The sequence below is a fragment of the Pituophis catenifer genome, unplaced genomic scaffold (assembly GCF_029215685.1).
Source record: "Pituophis catenifer annectens isolate HBS135680 unplaced genomic scaffold, rPitCat1.0.hap2 SCAF_4, whole genome shotgun sequence".
Taxonomy (NCBI): domain Eukaryota; kingdom Metazoa; phylum Chordata; class Lepidosauria; order Squamata; family Colubridae; genus Pituophis; species Pituophis catenifer.
The window spans coordinates 91,276,725-91,301,411 of record NW_027256884.1 but is presented as its reverse complement, the minus strand read 5'-3'; the positions used below and the strand labels follow the sequence as shown (position 1 = coordinate 91,301,411).

Here is a 24,687-nt window from a genome sequence, read left to right as displayed (position 1 = left end):
GGTTTTAGCTGGTTGAAGTGCATAATGTATTTTCTTGGGCTGTGATTTTATTTCCTAGATAGTTAAAAGAAAGTAAGAGAATGGTGCCAAAGGACTGTAATACAGACGATTGCTTCTTCATAGGATAAGACCAGAATCAATTATTTAAATTCAAAGGAAGAGATTTCTGTTAAACATTAACAGAAAGCCATTTCACATTGACACAGATTGCTTTAATAAACAATGGCCATTTCTTCCTTGGGGATAGTATAAATAGAGACTGGGAGACCTTTTGTGAAGATTTCATTGAACTTAGCAGATGAATGGATTGAACCCCAAGGTTACTTTGAAGTCTATGATTCCCCTATTTATCCAATATTTTTAAAAGAGTAACATCTTCTAAGAGTACTGTATTTTCCGGCGTATAAGACGACTGGGCGTATAAGCCGACCCCCGAATTTTCCTGTCAAAATATAGGGTTTGGGCTATACTCGCCGTATAAGACTACCTCTCTTCCAACGCACGCCAAATAAAAATTAAAAAACATCAACTGGCTCACCCACAATGTAAAAGCAGCTGTGCTAGACCCAAAATGGCCCCTGCAACAAGCAGAACCTCACACAGCCACAAAAAGCCCAAAAAAAATAACTTTCACACTTTACACACACACAACACAACACAACACAACACAACTGGCTCACCCACAATGTAAAAGCAGCTGTGCTAGACCCAAAATGGCCCCTGAAACAAGCAGGAACCTCACATAGCCACAAAAAGCCCAAAAAAACAACTTTCACACTTTACACACACACAACACAACACAACACAACTGGCTCACCCACAGTGTAAAAGCAGCTGTGCTAGACCCAAAATGGCCCCTGAAACAAGCAGGAACCTCACACAGCCACAAAAAGCCCAAAAACCCAACTTTCACACTTTACACACACAAAATTCCACATACAGCTTTGTGAGATTTTGTGTGTTTGTGTAGTTAGAGTGAAACACTACAAAAACATACTAAATCTCAGAAAGCTGCACAAATATTATTTTATTTTTATTTTTATATGAAAGCTAAATTTAAAGCTTCCTAAACTTTAAATGGCTAGGTCTAAAAAAGAACAACTAAAGAAACCCCCAATTAACTATTTTTTTTTAAAGATCCCAAAGGGGGAAAAAACTTACCTAATAGAACAGGGGTCTCCAATCTTGGCAACTTTAAGACTTGTAGACTTCAACTCCCAGAATTCCTCAGCCAGCTTTGTTTTGCTGGCTGAGGAATTCTGAGAGTTGAAGTCCACAACTCCCTGCCTGCTTGATTGCAGGCAGGGAGTTGCTTGCTGATGGAATGGATTCAGGCAAGCGAAGCAAGGCAGCAAAGCAAGGCAAGCAGCTAAGGTAAGCAAGCTGGAGGGGGAAAACTTTTTTCCTTCTCCATGGTTCTGGCGATCCCAGCTGAGTTGCCTGATTAGCAGATCGTCAGGGCTTGGATCGTCAGAGCTATTTAAGGCTGGTCAGAGCCTTTCGGGCTGGTCTGCCTGGTTACAGGAGAACAACACCGGCGTATAAGATGACCCCCGACTTTTGAGAAGATTTTCATGTGTTAAAAAGTCGTCTTATACGCCGGAAAATACGGTATATTTCGAAGCAACATAGTCATATGACTGGTGTAGTCTACATTTTTGTTAATGTAGAGAACATTACACTAACATTAGTTATCATATTTTATAAGGCAGTGTAGTAGTTTAGATTCAAAGGAGAAAAGATGATATCAAGAATGAAGTATTAATGCACTTACTTGTTGATATCTTCCTTCCCCCTTCCCTTTGAATCTAGATTGCTGCCGAACATCTTAATTATTTATTAATAAGGTTCTCTGTAAACCCCTTGGAACAGTTTCACTTGTAGTAACAAATGTAGTTGATCTACTTAATATAGTAAATTACATTAAAATACTAATTGGTGAGCAATATTTTAATACTATTTCTAAAAGCCAGTGACAGATCTTTCTATAAATAGGCACAATTAAATTAAAGGAACTACCCACATGCAGGTATCTTGAAAATATGTTTTACTTCAGTTGTTTCTAAACTACTTATTATAATTCCAGTGGTCATAAAATATTCCTAGAAAAAAAATCTAAACATATTATTATATTTTAATTAGATATCTTTTGAAAGCCTCTGGCTAAGTAAAAGGGGACAAAATGGAAAATGATAATTTTCATCTCTCCCTCCTTTTTCGTCCTCATATACTTCCACTAGTATAATCTCTTCTCAGTTGGTGCATAACAGTAATTCCTTCTAGACAGGAATTCCCTGGAGTTGTCGTAATAGGGTTGATTAGCTTAAGCCATGTTTTTAAGTTCATGAGTAAAATGCTTATATCAGTTTTTCTTTTTAAAAACGACTTGCATCATTAGCACACACAAAACTACATTTAGCTATGTGGGGAATTAATTGTTTAACCTTAGTTGAGAGGGAATCAGTTGATTTCTCTCACTTGTTAGTAAGCTTAAAATTTCCACAAAACTGTCTTGTTTATCCTTCCTATCCTACTTCCGATTGCTTCTTTTGACAGATGAAAGATGACTGAAATTAGAAAAGTAGAAAAGCCTTGTAGTGTTTTTTAACTTCTTGCAAAATATGGTGATACTTTGATGAGTGGACCTAACTAATCCTTACTGATATTAATGGTAATAAACTCTGGAGAAATGAAATAGTTTCCAGAAAGAGAGCTATGTTAATCTTTTTGAGCGGAAAACCAATAGTCATGTGGCTTTAAATGCAAATACGTGTATTACTGCATAGGTTTTGTGGCTTTCAATCCACCATAGATCTGATTAAGCCATTTGAATTAGAACATCTATCCCATTGCAATTCTATGGCTGCATGTTATGGTTATTTTATTATGCTTTTATCTTAATTTCATATATTATCTCCCATATTGTACTTGCTGATGCTTTATTTAAACGAAATTTGTATATCAGTGATTGTCACACCTTTGTCGATGCCATACGCTAAAATAAATAAATAAAGCCATTTGACACTTTCCTTGTTTGGGGAGATGAAAAGAAAGAATATTTTTTTTTGCCTTTTGGATATCCTTACACATACCATCTTTTTATCATAGAAGGAAATTGATATTATTCTATAAAAACATAAGAAATGTTGGTGATGAAATGGAGAAAGTAAGAAGAATTGAAATTGCAAGATATACAAACATTTTTACTCGAATTGTGCTGCATCAGTTTTGCTAACAGTAAAAAATAAATAATAAATAAGTAGCAAACATATATAAGAAATCAGTTTTTCCTCCTGAATTGCCATAATCACTTCTGTCATTAGATGCCTGGCAACAAGAGTCTACTTTCAGTGTACCTCAGGCTTTACTCTTACAACAACCTAGGTATGATACTGAAAATCCACAAGAATTTTGTGCAGACAATTTAAGAAATGTGACAGTTACTTCAGATTTCTTCAAATTTTGCAATAGACTCTGTTTACCCAATAATATGAGGATTCTTCCCAAATAAATACCTATGAATTAATAGCACCCCATAACAAACGCAATTATGACACATGCAACATGCAAATGACATCTCATGCAAATGTATTAAATCATGGCACTTACATTAATGACCTAATCACATGCATTTAATCCATGCTGTGGATTACCCTCTCAAGAATTTATTCAGGGATTTAGAGGGTTCTCTGAGGATATGCTGTCAAATACAAACAAGATAGATAAGAGATGCAATAAACTGCAAAAATCCAATGCAGGAAACCTAGACTGGAAATGACTTGTGACTTCTGAAGAGCTGCTAGCTTGATGAATTTTAATTCTTTTTGTAATATTTAAATTTTCATTTTTGTTGTTGTTGTTCAGTTTCTCTTCCCGTAATTCCCGGAGGAAGGGAAGTAGGTGCATGTGTTAAGAATATATCCAAATTTAGCATGAACTAACAATGTAGCCATTTCTGACTGTTTATGTTTGAACTGTTCAGAATGTATATGATGTGAAAAGGTTTGTATTTATAAATCTTCCACATCACATTTAATCTGTCCTTTAAAAAGGATGTGCTCAGGAATTCTTTTCAAATATGCTACCATTTCTTCAGTCCTTGGATGATAGATGTTTCACCTTTCCCAATTTTGCCTAATGCTACCTCTGAAGAGGCAAAGAAAGTGTGCTTAAATGTTAACTACATCCTTTTTTGAGCATTAATGATATATAGCATACTAATTAACTTAGAACTGCATAGTTTATAAAATGGTTTTAAGTAAGAACTTAATAGTTAAAAAGTGGAAACTGTTCATATAAGAAACATATTTTTCTGCTTCATTTTAAAATTAATTTTGCTATCTTTGAAGCATGTTTAATACTCAAAATGAGAACTTAGACTACTTCTGTTACCTTGATTTGTTCTCTTTTACTATTCCATTTGTATAGTGTTGTATCATTCCCTCCTCTAGTGCTAATATAGTTGTCAGTGTTATCATCTTCTAGTGTTTACTTGTTGTGAAAACTGCTGCTTGAACACAACAAAATGTAATCATAACAACTACCTTGTGTATCTCATGAGGGAGGGTATCTGTAGTATGTAGTTTTTATTTGTGAAGTATATTGTGAGCTTGGAATAACTTATTTCCCCATTGCCTTGTAAAAGATTCACCTGTGTTTGACATTCAGGGTATTTTATATTAGAGGATAATGCATTGTTGTATAAACAGTTCTAAATGCCAAGCTAGTTCACTTCTGTAATAAGAATTCTACATCCACGGTACATAACCTGCCTTTTTTTGTGCTGTAAATCTAAAACATGTGATTGTAGAAATAGAGAACAGATTAAGGGAAGTAAAAACACTGGCAAGTACCAGAAATGCATATATATATATATATATATTAATTTTGATTTATATGTCGCCCTTCTCCGAAGACTCAGGGCGGCTTACAATGTGTTCAGCAATAGCCTTCATCCTTTTGTATATTTATACAAAGTCAGCTTATTGCCCCCACAAACTGGGTCCTCATTTCACCTACCTTAGAAAGGATGGAAGGCTGAGTCAACCTTGAGCCTTGGCGAGATTCGAACCCTGCAGTAATTGCAGCTGGTCTTAATAATAACAGGGTGCCTTAAACCCCTGTACTACCAAGGCTCTTCTTTAATTCCAAATTCTTTACAGGTAGAAGAACAGGCTATAAATGTTTTAAAGTGATGGCCTCTTACAGAAATTTCAAGCAACTAAGACAGTGACAGAGTCAGTATCTCTATATCTAACTATCTATTCCCCAGTGATGAAAATAATTGATTTGACTTCTTTAGGAAGCAGTTAAAATACTCTCCTATAATAATCTCAACTACATATACAGTTGGTTTTCTGCTATTACCGTGTTTCCCGAAAATAAGACACAGTCTTATATTTTTTTTTGCTCCAAAATAAGCACTTTGGCTTATTTTCAGGGAAACACAATTTCAGGGTATCAGTCCAGTTGGGTGCCCCCATGGGACCTGCACAAAAGGTAGCAAGCATGCGCGGGATGACGTCCGGCTGCAACCTGGTACACTTGGGAGTTGTGCGTCCATGCAACGCAGGTGAGTTGATTACTTATACAAGCAGCAGATGGCAGCAGATGCACCGGGGGGGGGGGACATGCAAACCAGATGCGCCGTGCGGGCTGTGGGAAAGCCTTCCCCCGAGCCTCTGCTTCCACCTGCTCTGGTGCCGCTGTGCAAAGATGAGCCTCTCGTGGCCGGCCGCCTGCTCCGGCCCACCGACTCTCAGCTTTCCTGTGGCTCACACATCACATCCAGATCGCCTACCACACCCCTGTGTCTGCTTCCGCCTGCTGCTTGGTCAGGTAATCAACTCACCTGTGTTGGCTGCGGCTGCTACTGGACACAGTTGGTCCCCACACTACCTCCGGTGCTGGCCACCCCCACCCCCTGCTGATGACGATCTTCACTTTCTTTATATTGTTTAAAAATCAGGCTAGGTTTTTTTTTTAAAAAATTTTTTTTAAAACTTTTATTAATTTAAGAAACCACATAATACATTTATAAATGCAAGTAAAACAATTTATAACAAGCATCATCTTAATAACATCTACCTATAATATCTGAATTGTTACAATATCAATATCCTATATTCTTCAATATACAATATTTCTCTCACCTTATATAATGATATTATTTTATTGATATCTCGTGTCTCTTTCTTAAATTTCATTTGATATAAAAATTTATTTTACTCTATTGATATCTTTTCTTTTATTTAATTTTTCTTTCTTCTTCTCTTTTTTTTTCACTTCCCTCTAACCATTTATACCATTTTTGCCAGACCAGATAATATTCAGATTCTTCCTTTCCTTGGATCTCCTTGGTAAGTCTATCCATCTCAGCGCATTCCATAATTTTGGATATTAATTTCTCTTGAGTCGGGACCTCTTCTTGTTTCCAATTTTGTGCGTATATAATTCTTGCTGCAGTCAAAATGTATGTTATTAAATATATTATTTCTTTTTCATATTTGCTTGTAGGTATTCCTAATAAATAAGTTTCTGGTTTTAATGGCACCTTTTGAGTTATTATTTGTTCCAGTTGCATTTTTATATTGTTCCAGAATTTTTTAGCTTTGGGACATGACCACCATATATGATAGTATGTCCCTTTATGCGCTTTACATTTCCAAAAGAGTGGAGATGTGCCGGGAAACATTTTAGAAATTCGCGCCGGTGGTAGATGCCACCTATAGAACAATTTATATGCATTTTCTTTGTATGGTACAGATAATGTTAATTTATTAATACTTTTCCACAATTTTTCCCACTTATTTAATTCTATTGCATACCCAAAATTCGTCGCCCATGTGATCATATTCTCTTTAACTACTTCCTCTGCTAGTTTATATTCCAATAGAAAATTATAAATTTTGGTTAATAATTTCTCATTGGGGCCTAATAAAATTTTATCCAACTGATTTGGTTCCATTTGAATTCCAGTTTTTTCCATATCAGATTTATATCTAGATTTTAATTGCAAATATGACCACCACTCTATTTCCACATTTTGCATTCTCAATTCTTCTCTTGTTTTTAGTTTTCCTTCTTCATTTAAGACATCCTTATATGTTTTTAATTTATTTGTATCTATTGTATTTGGATAAATATGTGCTTCCATTATGGAAATCAGGCTAGGTCTTATTTGCTGAGTAGGTCTTATTTTCAGGAAAACCCAGTTTGTATGTATACCAATATTGGTAAAGTGCTTAATTAATTACTGGATAATTAAATTTGGATAAAACCACTGTAAGTTCAAACAGGAAAATTCAGTTATATCCATTTACTTACAAATGCAGATATTTAGTTCAGTCTGATGATATCTGAGATTAGTATCAATTTTCTGAAATGTTGAGGAAAATTATGCAATTTATTTGATATAAATTTGTTTTTGTAGAATATACATTTATATTTTAAAAGGAGGTTCTTATAATATAAATTTCTCCTTACACTACAAATTTTCCAGCTATTAAGAAACTTGCCAGATAATGTGATAGGGAAAGTAACTGTACAGCATTTCTCAACAGGAAGCAATTTAAGATCAACCTGAAAAAAAGATTATTACAGGAAAAAAGCAGCTTCCTACAATATTATATTTTTAGGGTTCTATGATAATCCTGGAATTTTCAAATTTTAAAAATAATTTATGAGTGAAAAAAATTAAGCTTCTAGTAACAGTAAAATACCATCATATGTCATTTAGGTGAGATGCTCGGTGTAGAAATCTGCTCCAGCAATTTGCAGCAAGCAGCAGAGCCCTGCACAAAACAGCTGAGAGCAAATCAGCTGAGAGTCGGGAGGCCGATCCAATCAACTTGTGCTAATTAGACTGTGCTGAAGCTGAAAGGAACTGGGTTTTTTTTTTTTTTGCTGTTTGCTTGCAAGGAGGTAACTGCTGCGAGACAGAGGTGGGCGGGGCTACATTCGGTGTATAAGATGCACCTAAATTTTCACTCCCTTTTATGGGGGAAAAAGGTGCGTCTTATACTCCGAAAAATACGGTAAGTATGTTCAGCTTCTTTAAAAATATTGTTGTTGCTATTGTTACAACTATCATTGTTTGAGTGGTTTGCATAGTAGATTTTATGGTGTTGCTAAGAGAATATTTGTGCAGTGTTCTTAATATTTATCTCTTTCGGTGATCCATTACAATGATGTAATGACTATTTCATTTTTACCAGAATGTCCTTTAGTTGTCCAGTAGAATGCAATTGGTAACACTGTTAGTTGTATATTCAAGATCATTTTATTCTCCATATAGTGACGTATTAACTGCTCTACACTACTGAGCAGTACTGTGTTTGTTTGTTCATATGGGACACTTCCAGTTTGTCTTACAAATCAGATTGTCTTGCAAGCAGAAGAAATTATATAAAGAGGTAATATTTTGCGGACTACTAACTTGATTTCAGGTTGGTCACTGTTAAAAAATAAGAATAGATGTAATTAAAGCTATCCTGTATTACAGTAGTTGTTACATGTGGATGCTCCCATCACTGGAGCCTTTTAAGAAGAGACCGGGCAGCCATTTGTCTGAAATGGTATAGAGCAGGGATGTCAAACTCAATTTCGTTGAGGGCTGCATCAGGGTTGTGTTTGATCTTGGGGGTGGGCGGGGGTGGCCAGCTCAACATCACTCATGTCAGGGGCGCCTGTGGTGGCGAAAACAGCATCTCGAAGTCCATTTTTGCTGGCAGAGTGGTAAGAAGCCATTGTTGTCAAAAACGGAGCCTGGGAGGGCCTCAGGTGGCCCTCCCAAACTCCTTTTTTGCTGGGAGGGGCACCACATGCCAGTTCTTCACTGTTTCAAAGACAGCCCTGCATGCCAGATCGAAGTACCCTGCACGTCAGATCTGGTCCATGGGACTTGAGTTTGACAACCCTGGTATAGTATCTTTCTAGTTCAGCAAGGGGTTGGACTAGAAGATCTTGAAGGTTCCTTAACTGTGTTATTCTATGTTTTATGATCTGTTAGGAATGAAAAGCCATTCATATAAAATAAAATTTAAAATTAAATTGAAATGATGAGAAATATTAAATTTCCAATGTTCTATTATTTTGAGATATGTTTTATGGATGAGTAATCATGTCATGAATTATTCTCATATTTGATAGATTATTCCCTAAACCTATTATAATAGGAAGTATTACCAGTTCAGAAAAGTTTATTTTTCTGATGATGTTCATGTGTTGATTTGTACAATTTTTTTCAATCAAAGCTCTTATTTCTTATTAAAACTCAGTTAGGACTTCAGTCAGGAAAATGTTGAAATTATCAGTATGTAATTATTCTGTGTGCTTTCCTACTGTTTCTGTTTTCATGCATTGTAAAACCTGCTGTTAATTTGCACTAAAGCTTTGTATATGTTTGGTAATAAGCACCATTGAGTACAGGGAAACTGCAGAGGTGCACACTATCCTGTGATGCTTTATATGTCTACATCTAACTAACTATGGTGAAGCCCTTCATTTCTTTAAAAAAAAAACTTGAAATAGTCTGTAGGATATTAACAGCATAATCCCTTGCTTACTGCATAATGTTTATCCACCAATTGCTTGCTGCTTATATCTGTGATTCCTTTCCTCTTCTCAGATTACACACTGACTGTAGAGGCTGTGAAGCTGAAACCATTCTTCATGGCAGGGCATACATTTGAAATGACCTGCAAGGTGTCATCCCAAAACATCAAGACTCCTCGTTATTCAGTCCTCATTACAGCAATGAAGTCTCTTAGTGATCGGACAAGAACAAATGGCACTACTCGTATCATTTCTCTCAATCAAGATTCAGTAGTTAGAAGGGAAGACTGGACAGACCAGGACCGAGTGGATGGTGTAGTCTTGGAAAAGATCCAAGAAAATGAGTTCCGCTATAGGATGTACCAGACTCAGATTTCTGATGCCGGGCTATATCGCTGTGAGGTGACCGCATGGTCACCAGGGGGTGGAGGCAGATGGCGGAAGGCAGTTGATGGTTTCTCCAATCCTATCCAGATAGACTTCCAGACCTCAGGTTAGTACAAATGCCAGTCTAGTGAACAGTTTGGAATATATATCTGTATCTGTGTTTATAAAATTAGTACCAGAATTTCTCCAGGTTTTTATTTTTGTACTACTAATGGTAAAATAGAGAATTCTAGAAGAACTCTAACTCAGAACTTTGGTAATAGTTTTGCCCCTGAACCTTGTCATATATTATTTGCATTCTGGAGTAATTTGCAAAAATATAAGGCATGAATATACCCAGTTTGATGTGATATTGTTATTTCCTCTTCCATCATAATTCACTAATGGGAGTGACACTCCCTACTCTTTCCATAGTATCTTCAGTGTTCTTGCAGCTGTAGCTATCAGCATGTACTCCTACCCAACTGCTGAAAAGGTTATTCAGAATGAAATAAATATACACATAGCTTTGATTTTATGGCACTTAGTATTTAACTTTGCTAACTTCCTTTTCTATTAAACGCCAAGAAATTAATTTAAATTTGGAAAAGACCCATAGATTCTATGGTGAGTAGTGTTTAGAGATACTAAGCATTACTTATCACTCTCCCCTGTACCACTTCCTATTCCAGACCACAATCACTCTTGTATAAAGAGCTGATAATAATGACACTTTTAATAATTGCATTTTACCTATGGAAAGAAAAAGATCACATGCAAACACAGGTTATACTTTATATTATGTATGAGAAAATAAGCATTGATCATACCTTCAAAAGTATTAAATATGTGTGGGAGAAAGTATATTGTGAGATATTTAAGGGAGGAAAAATGTCAATTTCCCATGCAGTAGCAAAATAGCAAGCAATTTCTTAATTTCAGCAGAATTAGGCAAGTATTGGACATTCAGAGCCATAAAATTTCAGCTGTGAAAATGAGACTACAAAAATGTTTCCATTTTTTCGTTAATACTTCCAGCCTCTGACATTCTCCTTTGTTTAATGAAGCAGCTTTCCTGCCTGCTGTTTTACCTTCTCTCAGATGTGTGGGTCACTGTAGGCCTGGAGGCAAGTAAAAGCTATCTATTGTATCACACAACACCATGGTATTTAGACTTTATTAGCAATAAACATGGAGAGCATGAAGAAAATAGATAAATCAAGAACTGGCAGCCAACTGCAGATCCTTATGGTTCGGAAATGCTTCTTTAACTTTGGGTCTTCCTTCAATAAACACAATTTTCTGTATTTATAATACATTGTAAAATAGCTCTAGCATATTTCCTATTCTTGGCATAGAATATTGTTTCAGAAAACTGAATTGGTTTTTCTTTTCCTATATATTTATATTTTGTTTTAGTATCATTTAAAACAATACTAGATTAATGAAGCTGTAGTTTTCATTATAAAGTGCTACCAATGCATACACTAGCCTTCAATTTAGGAATGAAGTAAATGTAGGAATATTTAAAAGAAGTGATATTTCAAATAAATAATTTTCATAGTTTTAGGATAAGTTTTGTGTTTTATATTGATTTTTATTTGAAGTTGGAAGGACTTGTTAGTAACTAATTTGGTTTTCTTCCAAAGTTGCTTCAAGATATCAATTTTCCTGAATGTTTTACGTTTCAAGAAGAGTTTTCATCTTTACAAATGTATAACCAAAATGAACTGTCTGTGGTTCCTTTTTTTCCTTCTCTTTGTAACTTACGTGTAGTATTACTCAGTTAAGATTAATTAGATGCAATTAGGTCAGACCACAATCTTCATGATTTTACTCTCTATTTTTTACATTACTGTTCAAGTTTTACAAAATTATATCATCTGCAATTTTCAATATGTTTATAGTAATGGTATATCTCCAAACTACAGGTAGATTTTGATATATGGCTAGTTATTTAACAACCATTTGAAGTTACGACTGCGTCAACAAGGGTGCTTTATGACCCATAAAGCACTTCTGGGTGTCATAAAATGTCATGCTAGGCACCCTGTAGTCTTATGACCCCATTTCAAGTGTTTGACAACCAGCTGGCATGTATTACCAGTTGCAACATCTGCAGTCATGTAACAGCAATTTATGATGTTTTTGTCAGTTTCCATTTAAAAAAATGCCCATTTGGGAAATGGATTGGCTTAATGACTGCATTTCACTTAACAATCACATGATTCAGACTTATGATCACATGATTCACTTAATAACTGCTGTAACAAATTATAACAAATTATCAAAAAAATCAGCTCCACTCCCCTCAATTTATGGCTGCACTGACTTACAACTGAAATTCTATTCCAGTTGGTGTTGTAAGTCAGCAACTTCCTGTATTCTAGTCCTGAGATTCTTAACAAGATGTTTAATATACAACTTAAACAACATGGAGATAATACGTAGATTTGTCTCATTCCTTCCTTTATTTAAAAGTTCTATTTATCTATTTATTCATCACATTTCTATACCACCCATCTCTCCTAAGTGACTCAAATACAATATTTCCATCTTCCTTAAACTTCATTTGCCTCTACTAGTTCTGTTTCATGGTTACTCCTGAAGAGTTCTACCTTTGCTGTGAAGTTTCTTATGATTTCTATGATCTTTTAAAAATATCTCTCATTTTCAATTTCTTTTTGTTTTTATGAATTCATTGACACCTTGTCTGCAATATCTTGTCCTTTCTTGCTTGACATTTAAAGCCTATGTTCAATTATGCATCCTTGCTGCTGCTTAAGGCTTTTCATGCTTTGCTTTGCCTTGGCTATCATGATACCCTGTTATGAAAGTCATTTGGATCAGTGAGAAATGTTGGGTTTTTACAGTGTGTTTTATCTTTTCCAGTAGTTTTTCAGATTTTCTTTTATGCAATCTTAATATATTGAATCTGTTACTTGCATTATATTTAAGTATGTGTTTTCCAAGTTAGATCTTGCTGGCATTAAAGAATCGTCTTCCCAAAATTTGTTTAGCCTATATTCTGCATTTATCTGGTCTAGGATTACCAGATATCTGAACAGGCAAAGGAGGACACAGACAATTGAGCATGAGGACAAGTGGAAAGAAAAGGAGTACACTCGTAATTGTTTAAGTGCCCTGACATCTGCAATAAAAGTTATAGCAAAAAAGTACTAATGCCCACATGTATATGAAATTATTTTTTCCTACCTCAAGAAGATCTGATTCTCAATTATAAGAATGTCTTAGAGCCAGTTATAAAGCTAAAGCCTTCAGTGAATAACTGATTAAGGTCTTGTCAGTTTCACATGGTAGCGCAAGCCCATCAGAGGGTACTAATCAACTAATTAAGGTCACAGTGCTGAATTTGTTAATTTGAGGTCAGTATTACTTATGGCATTGCAGAAAAAAGCCACTCAGGTAGCTTTTAGATATTCAAAAAGTGAGACAATATTTGATTTTAAGGCTTTGTCTACCAGAGGACATGAAGACAAAAAGGAGGATATATTTGGTAATTCTAATCTGGTCCAAATATTTCTTTTGCATTCCCATGTCCTGTGCCCCATTCCTAATACTTCTAGTAACTGCAGTTGGCATATCTAACAGATATCTTAAATGTTATGCTCACTATTTCCTTTCTATAATATGCATCTATAGTAGGTACATACACTTTTATAACATTAATATTTCTGGATGTCCCATAATTCTAATAGATATGACTGCTTGTTCAGTTAGAAGACATATTAGCTTTTTGAGTATCATTGCCTTTCTATTTTTTTCATATAGTCTCATGACCTGAAGTGGCTCATTCTTGATATAATACATTAATCCAGACAGAATGGAGTTGTTGGTCAAAAGACATTGACTCAGTGACCAAGGTACAGTTTGTTCTATATTTAAGTTGTACTGAGAGAATATGTATGAAGTCTTGGAGCGGTCCTTAATCAGGAAGAGAGAAGCACATTTGTACAATTATTGCTAGAATATTAACTTGGCATTTTTCAAGGCTGTCAGATTAGGCAACAGTGATCCATTGTTCTGATTTAATTGTTACTGGGTCTTTTCTGGTATATGGAAGAAAACGTCTTAGCTAGGCTGTTAATTGATGCATATTGCTAGGATTATATGATGCCTATGAAAAGGGGTTTAAGACTTTGTTGGTCATAACACCCTAAGATGATAATAAGTTGCATAAATTTACACATGAGTAAAATGGATGCCTGTAGATGGGCAAGAAATAAACATACCAATTCCTCTTAAAAATATATATTTGTATATGTAAAATAAAACACTAAAGGCCTCATTTTTTAAAAAAAATTTTTTTCATTTGAAATAAACTTAAAAGAATCTAATTTACAATCATCTTTTTTCTGAGTTTGTTTAGTTTTACATAAAGTTTTATTTTTTTTTAAAAAAAAATAGACACTTATCATTTTCCACTCTGCATTTATTTTGGATCAACTTCAGTTCTGCTTTGTTGTTGCCTTCTGCATGCAGAGAAAGGAGTAAGTTTGAGGTTAAGAGCTTAAGATCAGAATCAACTGTATCAACTGAGTTATTAACTCTTCTGAGCACAAAAAACTTTCATGTTTAATCATTATTCACTTCACTCCATCCATTCATGGTCCACAGAAGGAAAAATAAGTAGAGTTTAAAGTGGCCAGTTTGCTTTGTACTGTTACAATTTTTTTAAAAAATTCTCTACAGAGTTGCAAAACATCTCTAGTCTGCTTCACAACTTAGAGCAGGAATCTCCAACCTTGGCAACTTTAAGGCTGGAGAAGCGAAGCTGGCTGGGGAATACTGGGAGTTGAAGTTCTCCAGCCTTAAAGTTGCCAAGGTTGGAGACCCCTGACTTAGAGGATGTGAGAGATCATTATTCAGTTGCTTAAATCCCAGCCATCTTTACAACTTCAAAGATGGAGACAGCTATCAATTCAGCAATTCTACTGTTTCTTAGTTTAGATGAAAAAAACGTTTTTATATCTAATTCCAAGCCTCTGGATGACGTCTCCCTACATCTTCATATAGACTGTAAACAATTTTATAGACAGTATTGAATTTTGTGGAACTTGGCAATGGGAAAGCTATGGGATGAACAGAAAACCCCAGTTTTCCTTTTTTGGAAATGGCTGTGCAGGTAGGGAAAGCATTACAACACCATAGTGTCTCCAAGTCATGGAATCATCCAGTCAGATACCATGGTTCAAGAAACTAAATGTTGTTGAGAATTTGACAGAGATAGTAGCTAAAATGTCCTGCTTCTCTCTTTTATGAAAGATAACCTATCAGAGTGAGCATGGCAGTTTCTATCCTGAAATAAGCCCCAAAACTAGGTTGCAATAAAACAATCCCAGTTTCATTCAGTGATTATGCAGTTGTTCAGCCCTCATTCTTTCGGTAATCTTGCCACAAAGGGAATATGAGCAATGGAAATTGTAGTATGACAATATTTCTTGGTTTGGAGAACTCCTGTAGATTCAAATTATTGACATTCGAAGTTTGCATTACTCTCTATATCAGGGGTGTCAAACTTGTGGTGTCACATTGTCGTCATGTGACATATCACAACTTTCCGCCCCTTCGCTAAAACTGGGGTGGGCATGGTCAGCGTGTGATGCATCAGACCTGTGGGCCATGAATTTGACACATCCATCTATATTAATGGTAAGGCAGTTGTATAAAGCAAGTTTTTTAGTAGGAAAATCATATTATGATTATATGCAACTCCATGATTTAGAGCATCATAAGTTCTGATTAGTAGTTGTGGGGAGAGAACTATGTTTTAGTCCTTTTCCATCAGTATAGCCTCATGGCAAAGTAGATGTTGCTGAACTACATAGGCAAGCCTTTCCTGAACTTGATACCCTTGGTATTATGTTCACAAATCCCCATTCTTTTGCTGTTTTCCTAAAAAACATTAAAAAACGATTTCTGTTTTCTACCCTTGGATGGAAATATTCTTCAGAAATTATGATATGGCCCTTTGTCAGTTGATGCCCACAGTTAAAGTATAGACATTTTCTCTAATATTTGGTGGAATAATTAATTTTTAATAAAAAACAGTGCATGCAGAAAAAATATCTAGTTATTCATGGAATCATGTTCTTTAAAAGAGGACTGTGTGTATATTAAATGACAAGATGCTAATTCAGTCTTTATACTTAAAAGTCTGATATCAAGATTAATATGGAATGGGAAAGGCATGTAGAGAAAAGACAAGTGTTAAGTTATATAGTCCATTGAACAAAGCATTACAAGTTATATTCTTGAGAACATGCATGTTCAGATAGATGTTAACTGAAATATCTTCAGCAATAAATTGTCAGTGCGCTTATGTATGTCCCACAGTAAGCAATATTTGTTTCTTAATTTTGAACTTGTTTTGAATTCTGTATCTTTGACTATAAACATGAGTGTCCACTTCCATCTTCTGTAGAGCTTTCAAAGTATGCATGTGACAGTGAAGATGGTTTAGGCTTTCTTCTCAGTCAGATGAAAATCAAGTGACTTACCTTTGCTAAATTTCACTGTAATGCAAAATAAATAGATATCACAGCCATATTTCCCTTACTTGGTTTATACTGCTACTTTATTTCCTAAACAGTTTGTAGGGCTGGCTTTTAGGTAATATTAATTTACAATTAAATAGACTTGGGCTTTTTGCATTCATTCAAAAGGAAAATAGAAAAGAAATGGAGTGTTTGCTCTTAAGTATAAAATTAAAACAAAAAGTGGTGGGAAGCAGAATTCTCAAAATTATTCTTTCTTACAGTGATCAACTAAAAATGCTGGAGCTGGACAACTACATAGCTAAAGTAATGGTTCTTTTTCTTTATTGGCTGTTCTTGGAGATATTTTATTTATACTGTTTATTTCTTCTAATTAGACCTTCCTCTGTGTTCATAGTTTGCATAGTCTGAACCCTCCTACCAGCAAAACACACACACACCTTTCTTTCTGACTCATTTCTTTGGTGAAAAAATCTTTAAAATGTTTTAATATAGGATGACTTTTAAATAAACCCTTGCAGTTTGTGGAATAATATCAAAATTTGTATGGCAAACAATTTTAATAATAATCATTAATTAAATATCCCACCTTACTGCAACTTCTGGTGTAGCTTTTTTGTTATATAATTATGACTTGCTATTGGACATTGATAGAGCAAGGTTTTTTTGTGTGAAAATGCCTTTATGTTTTATAGACAATAACTATTCACAACTGATAAGTGATTACTTTATTTTCTAGGTCAGGGCTCTCAAAACTTGGCAACTTTAAGACTTGTGGACTTCAACTCCCAGAATTCCTCAGCTAGCAAAGGAGGCTCTACAGAGGCTAGAAATGACTAACAGGGGACACTGATATAGTTTAGTGCTTCACTCTAAGGGCTATCATGCTCAAATTAACAAAATTATTCTTTAAGAAAATATTTGCAATCTCTTTAAAGCAATTTTATTTAATTTTTTAAATAATAATTCTTATTTATCATAGACTTTCATTATTTTCTTCCTTGAGGAGACAGTTGGGTTATAGTTGGATGCCTTTCTTTCATTTGATTTACTCTGTGTGATAAGATGTTTCCCTTGTAGCATTTCCTTCTTTTCTGTAAATCTTACAAGAAGAGTCATTGGAGGGTTCACTGTCCCTGAACTAAGACTGAAGACAGTGTTAGGCTTTGCCTGTGAGGAATAATGCATTATAATGCTTTACCTTCAGTGAACCTTTTCTTTGGGTAAAACACATTTCTTGAGCTAAAAGAATCTGTTGTTACATAGCCCTCAAAACTATTTTAAAGTTTTTCAATATTAAAAAAAATATTTTCATATTAAGAGGCCCTAATTATAAATAAGATTTTTATAAACTAAAATAAAAGTTTATATACTATACACACACACACACAGAGAGAGAGAGAGAAAATATACTACAATAAAGTGGCATACTAAATGGGGACTGTTAACACATCCTGATATTTAGCATATGTTGTATGTATGTTGTATTATTTTGATAACAAGTAGCACCAAAATATGAAATTTTCCAGTAAATTCCTTCACTGTTTTATATTGTTGTCTACTATCTTAAGAAACTGCCAGTTTCCGGGGAAGCAGCTTGTGGGCTTAACTTCATTTAGGCCTTAGACTTCTTTTTTAAAAAAGGCTATCAGATCTCAGGTATTTCTTCCCTGCTGCTAGATTCTTGAGAAAGACAGAAAAGGATAATAGCTTCAGGAAAGTGTTAGAAATAAAGAAAATGGGAGTCAGAGTAAATTCTACATTAATTTTTTTTATTCAGGTCTCTTTAATTTCTTTAACATAAACCATTGTGTACCAACAACAAATTAGTTCTATTGAAACATAGTTCTTGATTTTTTTAAAAAATTTCCCATCCCTACTGCCCCAACATAAGAATTCGTCTGAAAGATATAATGTTCTTCCAAAACTGATAATTTACTGAAAGTTAATAATTGTTCTTGTGGTTTGCCTAAGATAGCCTGGAATATAAAGGTTTCCTGTGAAGTCTAGCTGTCTAACCACTGAAGCTCACCTTCCCCTGTTGAACTTCACAGTTCTTCATCCATTTTTTTCCCCCTGTTAGTCTGGGAAAAGACGACCTTCGTTTTCTCATTCCCATTGCTTAACAAGTGAATCACATTGGAAAGAAGGAAGAAGGAGATTATATAGAGCAAGGGCACAAGGAAAGATTTGGTTAGGAAATGTACCTTTTTAAAGATCCTGGACAGATTGCTGAGGGGAGCATTTTATAGTGAAGATGAGAGAAACTATCTGCTTTGGTACTTGAACCAGCATCCATTATTCCCATCAACTCCAAGATTATCTGTCCAAAGTGAGTTCCTGGAGAATAATCCGAATAACCTTTGTAAAATTTATCTAACTGATAATTAAATAGACAAATAATGTTTGTTAATTTGGAAGGTAGCAGGTTATCTGTAGTTGAGAACCACATATTTGTAGCAAATGACCATTAAACTGATAGAGCTATATAACTTTTTTTTCCTTTTTAAAAATATTTTTGTAATAGTTATCATTCATTATTTTTTCTACTTTCTCCTGTTTGTACATTTGCAGAACTAAGAGGTTTATGTGTAAGAGATTCTAAGTGCAAATGATACTGAATAGGAAAAACATATTCCATGAATCTCGCTTTAAATATTGCCAGTAACCGCTGCGGAAATACTCTTATCAGGACCTTACATTTGGGTTTCCTCATCTCCATTTGTAGCTTAGTAAGGTATTGAAAAATACAATAATTCCCTCTGAATTTGATACAGGATTAATTTAAATAGAACTATTTTTGAGTGAGCTGGAAATTACACAGAACAGTTTTAATACATATAAATATTTATCCTACTTGTGTGGGAGTTGCTTTATCTGTACAGACATTTCAGCTTAACTAAAAGAAAAATGACCACCAGTCTAATGCTGATGTGAAAATGAAATAACTTTGATTATCTATATTTGCAGCATCTTCTGTTCATTTTGTGATTTCATTATCTAAAAGCAAAGAATAAAGTAACTTCCTTGTTCCTTTGTTTGTATCCTCCTTATTACTTTACCCTGGTTGCTTACAAAGTCTCATACTTCTATTTTTTACAAATATGCAGTTAAGAGGAAAAAAATTGTTAATTTTGAATAATTAGGAATTATTTGGTATGGCAGTAATTCTTTCCATTATAGTAAAATTTAGTCACAAGACTGCACAAAGTCTTCATATGTGAAAGAAATGTGCATTAATTTTCCTTGTTTTCTTTTTACTTTTTTTAAAAACAAAAATACAACCACACTTTACTTTGCAATACGTATGTTTGATTCTTGCAGCTGATTCAGCATTGGCAAAAAAGTAATGTAGTTTTCAAATCAATAATATTCTTAATAGAAACTTGTTGTGTTCCTGAATGTCTCCTGTGAGATTACTGACTTGATTCAGCTGTAACAAAAACCCAACTAGTGTAGCATGAATAAGCTTAGAGCAGCAGTTGTCCTCCCAATATTTTAGACTGCAATTTCTACAATTCTCCAAAGAGAATTGCAGTTCCTACCAGTCATATCTGGAGAAAGCCAGGTAGGGAAATGTTGGCATACAGACATCACCAAAATAAAGGGAAATATTTGAAAACAGAAAAAGTTCTTATCTCATTTTCCTTTCCTTAACCAATAGCTGACTGTAAATTGTAGGAGTAATGTAGTTCCAAGTGGGTTGGACTTCTCCATATTTTTAAACACTTTTTCTATTCAATTTTTTTAGTTCTCAAATCATGATTCGTATTTATTTCCAGCTCCATGTGGGAAATGATACACAATAATCTTTAATGCTGTCTTCTATGAGTTCCTATTAAATGTTAACTAATGAAACAGATTTCTTTAAAAAATTGAACTAAGTCTGAGTGGTATCAAATTTTTATGTCAAACACAGTGATAATGATTCTATAATGAAAAATTATGGAATCAAGGTGATCAGTGTCTGGCACACCTACCCATAATCTTGCATAAAAGCTTGACTTTATGGTGTTTTGTTGCTTGTCAAAGTCCATATCAATTATTTATTAAAACCACACACCTTACTTTTCCTCTTAAGTTTTATTTTCCCTGAGTACTTTTTAGCAATTGAAAATACCTTCTGTCCTATTGAACAGGCACAATGTTCTTAGTTTTCCTTTGCCTTATTGTCCTTTCCTTCCAATTTTGGTCTATCGCAAGATGATTTTCTGTATACAAAACTTCAGTTACATATGTCTCTTTCTTCTCAGCAAAAGTATTTACTATAAATCTTCGATTACTGATACATTATTGTCACTAACTTTTCAGTTTTACATTTGGTCCTGCATCATTGTCTAGAAGTCTTAATTCAACATTATATATTCACTCTGACTTCCTAATACTCTTAAATCCTAACATTAGCTTCTTGTCCAGTCCCAGATTTGACTCAATCCTTTAGAATCTTGCATTTCTAACTCATTCATTTAAATCCTTATGCTGTATGCCTTTGTCCATGAGATTTTACTTCACACAACAAGCAGCCGTTTTAAAGTTTTAAAGCTAATGCAAAAATTTCCATATCTATCCTTCCATTCCTCACCTCACAGGGATTATATTATAATTTATGTGGATCCTAGCCCCTTCTTCCATAAAAAGAATAGTATTAAAGTTATATTTAATTTGTTTTCAATATTCACATCTTTGATATGGCCTATAGCCTAATCAATAAAGCTATCTATATCTATATCTATAGTCACATATTCACTGAGAAGTTCATTAATTTGATGTTCGGGGTTTCTGCATTTTGTGATTGGTTTTTTTTTAAAATTAAAATGGATGAAAATAAGTAGCTTCTACTCCTTAAAAAAAAAAAAAAATTGGGTGGCCCAAGGTACTGTGCCTTGGACATTTCTGCTCCAGAGTATCTTTTGCTGCCTCTTTTGTTTCCATGCCACTCTCAGGCTGAAATATGTGTTATAGAAAGATACCTTCATTTGTTAGTTAGTTAGTTTCTGTTTAAAGGCTCAGAAATCTTTTAGGCAGTGCTTGTTTATCATCATCATAAAATATACTTTGTTATTAAGCATGAAGAACTGGTTCTGTGAGGTTTTGATCACAGATCAAATTTTTATGCACATATTTGACTACACAGGTTTGCATAGGTATATAGCACAATATTTTTTTTTTTGCAGCAACATAGAATAAACACTTGTTTTTCTTTCTTCCTAGGACCTGTTTTTAATGTTTCAGTGCATTCAGATAGCCCAACCATTTATCGGGGTGATCTGGTAAACTTGCTTTGCATCATCACCATTGAAACAACAGTACTTGATCCAGGTATGATTTGAATATGTTTTCCATTTTTCGGTAGTTTATTTGTTTATCAAGGAAATTTTGTGGAATATTTTATAGCCTACATCCCCATAGCCAAGTATCTGGTATTAGATTGTCCCTAAAAGATGTTTGTGCAAACACCGAGTAGTGGTGGGTGAAGTACCAGGTTTACAGCTAAATCAGAAAGCTGCATTTTACTTTTCTGTGTACCAAAAAAATACCAATTGAAGTTTTTTTTTCTAATTAATATGGGACTTATCAGCATATTCAGTGAATTTTGAATATTTAATCAAGTTGAACAGAGCATCTGGAACTGCCCAGGTATTCAGGAAAATCTACATTTTTTTATTTTATAAGGGTCCAAAGGGTTTAAATTTTAAAGGTCATCTTTAATCATCATCATATTTGTGGTCATGCAAAATTCAGTATACTTCAGAGGACACTTCTTTGAATAAACTGTCTAGTTCCAGTAGGTGTTCAGCATACTAATATGGCCTTAGCTATTTAGTGTAGTGCTCACTTCTACAAATTAAGTTTGTTTTGCAGCATGTTGAGAAAACATTTTGGAGAATCTGTCTATTCTTTCTTAATTCTTAATATTTGTCCTGATGTATTGAAAGTGCCTAATAGAATATTTAGAAAAAAATCTTACTGCACTGAGACAAATGTTTTTTTCTATGTGAACCATTCCTTAAATGTTCAGGTCAGTGCATATAAATAATAAACCTAGTTCAGCATTCAGTTTGCAGGAAAACTGTTTAATTGCACTGTTAATGTTCAGTAAAAGTAATAAATATTACTGCAATTAATGAAGTTTAAGAAAATTACAGGTTGAAAACACATTTAAAAGTCCCACACTGAGTATAATTTCCTTTATCCATTTAAAGTCTCCTGATGACCACATGGACACTTCCATGTTGATTTCTTGGCAACAATATAGAAAGGACTTACCATTCCTGATTTTAGGTTATTTTTTCAATGTCTGAAACAAGTCCACAACACTAGGAATTCCTGGTGATCTCCCATCCAAGTACTACCCAAATTTAATCCTGCTTAGTTTTTGTGAGAATATCCACGATTATATCACATTCACATGCATTTTTCATTCCATATTCTCCTCATATCTACAATGGTGCTTAAAAATTTGTGAATTCTTTTGAATAAATAAATGAACAAGTATAATGTTTGACCCATGTATTTAATTGGGTTCTCTTTATTTAATTTCAGAACTTTTTTGGACAGCTGATAATATTTTAAATATTTTTAAAATATTTTAAAATTGAAACTTCAGTAGGATAGACAAACTTTTAAGCACCACTCTATATTTTTAATAATCTACATAAAATTCACGTATAATATGTTAATTGTGGTATTAGATAGGGTCAGAAATTCAAGTCCAGCCTTAGTCATGAAAGCCAGCTGGATGACTTTGGGTCAGTTACTTTCTCTGCCAGCTCACCTCACAGAATTCTGAGAAAACAGAAGTTGAATTCAATATATTTGAGTTATTTATAAAAATAATAAAAGCTGAAAATGAATTCATTCAGCAGTTCCATTACTCTTAAATGAGTAGGCTGAGTCACAAAGACCAGGTGTATGCCATTGCCAATCAAGCCGTTACCCAGCTGGTGCACCAAAGGTAGCCATTAAAAGAAAAGGCGGTGCTGAATGCAGTCCCTTTGGCTTGTTATCTCTAAACTGGACTGCAGTATAATTTACATTACAGGGAATTGACTGAAAAGATACCAGAAACTTTAGCTTCAAAATAATAATAGGCCAGGCCCATTATTATTATATTATATCATTATTACAGAAATGGAGCTCGCTATCAGTTTCTTTCTGAATAAAATTCAACTGTTGGCTATTACTCAGCCCAATATGGCTTGTGGCATCTAGAGACTATCTGTTCTGGGTACAATTGTATCCAAGACACAACAAAATACAGAGAATTCCTTGTCGGGTCATATCACACTTTTAGTATACTTCAGAATAAATTTTTGCAACACAATGATATTCACATTACTTATTTAGAATTAAATCCTAATACATGATCTCATATCATATTCAAGTGGATATGCATAAGCTTGCATTGTAGTACAATAATGAATTAATATTAACTGAGTTTTTGTGTATTACAATATTTATTCATACAATTTATAGGCAGCTATAGGGAAAGCCAATTATTTTGGACATCTCAGAATTAAACATATGGAAAACAAAAAGAATTATGAACATCCCCATAAAGAACATAACACCAAAGTAAGTCCATCCTACCGAAGCATCTTTAATAGCTTCCTGAGCATTATTAGGATGGGGGCCATATAGATCTCTGAGGGTGGGGGGGAGGGATATTATTCTAGACGGCAGGCAATGCTTCATGGACCCATCAAGATAATACTGCTTAAGTACTGGGACATGCAGCATACCCACCCTGCCTGGTTACACTAGATGGGCAGAAAAAACTGGAAGCAAGTGCCCACTCAGATAACTGGACCTATGGTCTTACTAGAATGGAAGCATTGGGAATCTTTAAAATAAAGAACTCCTGCACTTTAATATTGTACCAATTGAATTAAACTTGTAGCTGCTCTTACTTGATTGCTATTAGGCTGTGCACTTCTCCAAATTCAGTTTGGAAGTGCTGCTTTGGAACACACAGCAGTAGGAACACAGCCTTTGCTTGTGATTCATTAAAACATCCTCACAATGTTGGAAAGAGGCTTGGTGTTTTAATGAGCTGTAGGCAGATAGAGTGCTACACATTGCAAACGAACCTTTACCTGTGAAAAACAAAATGTTGCATAGTCTGAATCATTATATTATAAAATCATTTTAATAGTATACTATGTAATTTATAATTAGCCACTTTAAGGATGGAAAAGTAGGAAATTTAATAAAAAATAAAAGTAGAATTAAGCACCTTTCACCAGTT

The 24,687-nt window shown here is 34.3% G+C and overlaps 1 protein-coding gene across 1 annotated transcript in view; it reads left to right on the top strand.

The window, feature by feature from the left end:
* The window catches only part of PTGFRN (prostaglandin F2 receptor inhibitor), a 93,230-nt gene that overhangs the window by 65,515 nt on the left and 3,028 nt on the right, over positions 1-24,687 (top strand). Inside the window, exons 8-9 of the mRNA XM_070943640.1 lie at positions 9,629-10,048; positions 21,651-21,758. Of these exons, the coding sequence (XP_070799741.1) occupies positions 9,629-10,048; positions 21,651-21,758 (528 nt within the window). The remainder of the gene's footprint in view (positions 1-9,628; positions 10,049-21,650; positions 21,759-24,687) is intronic.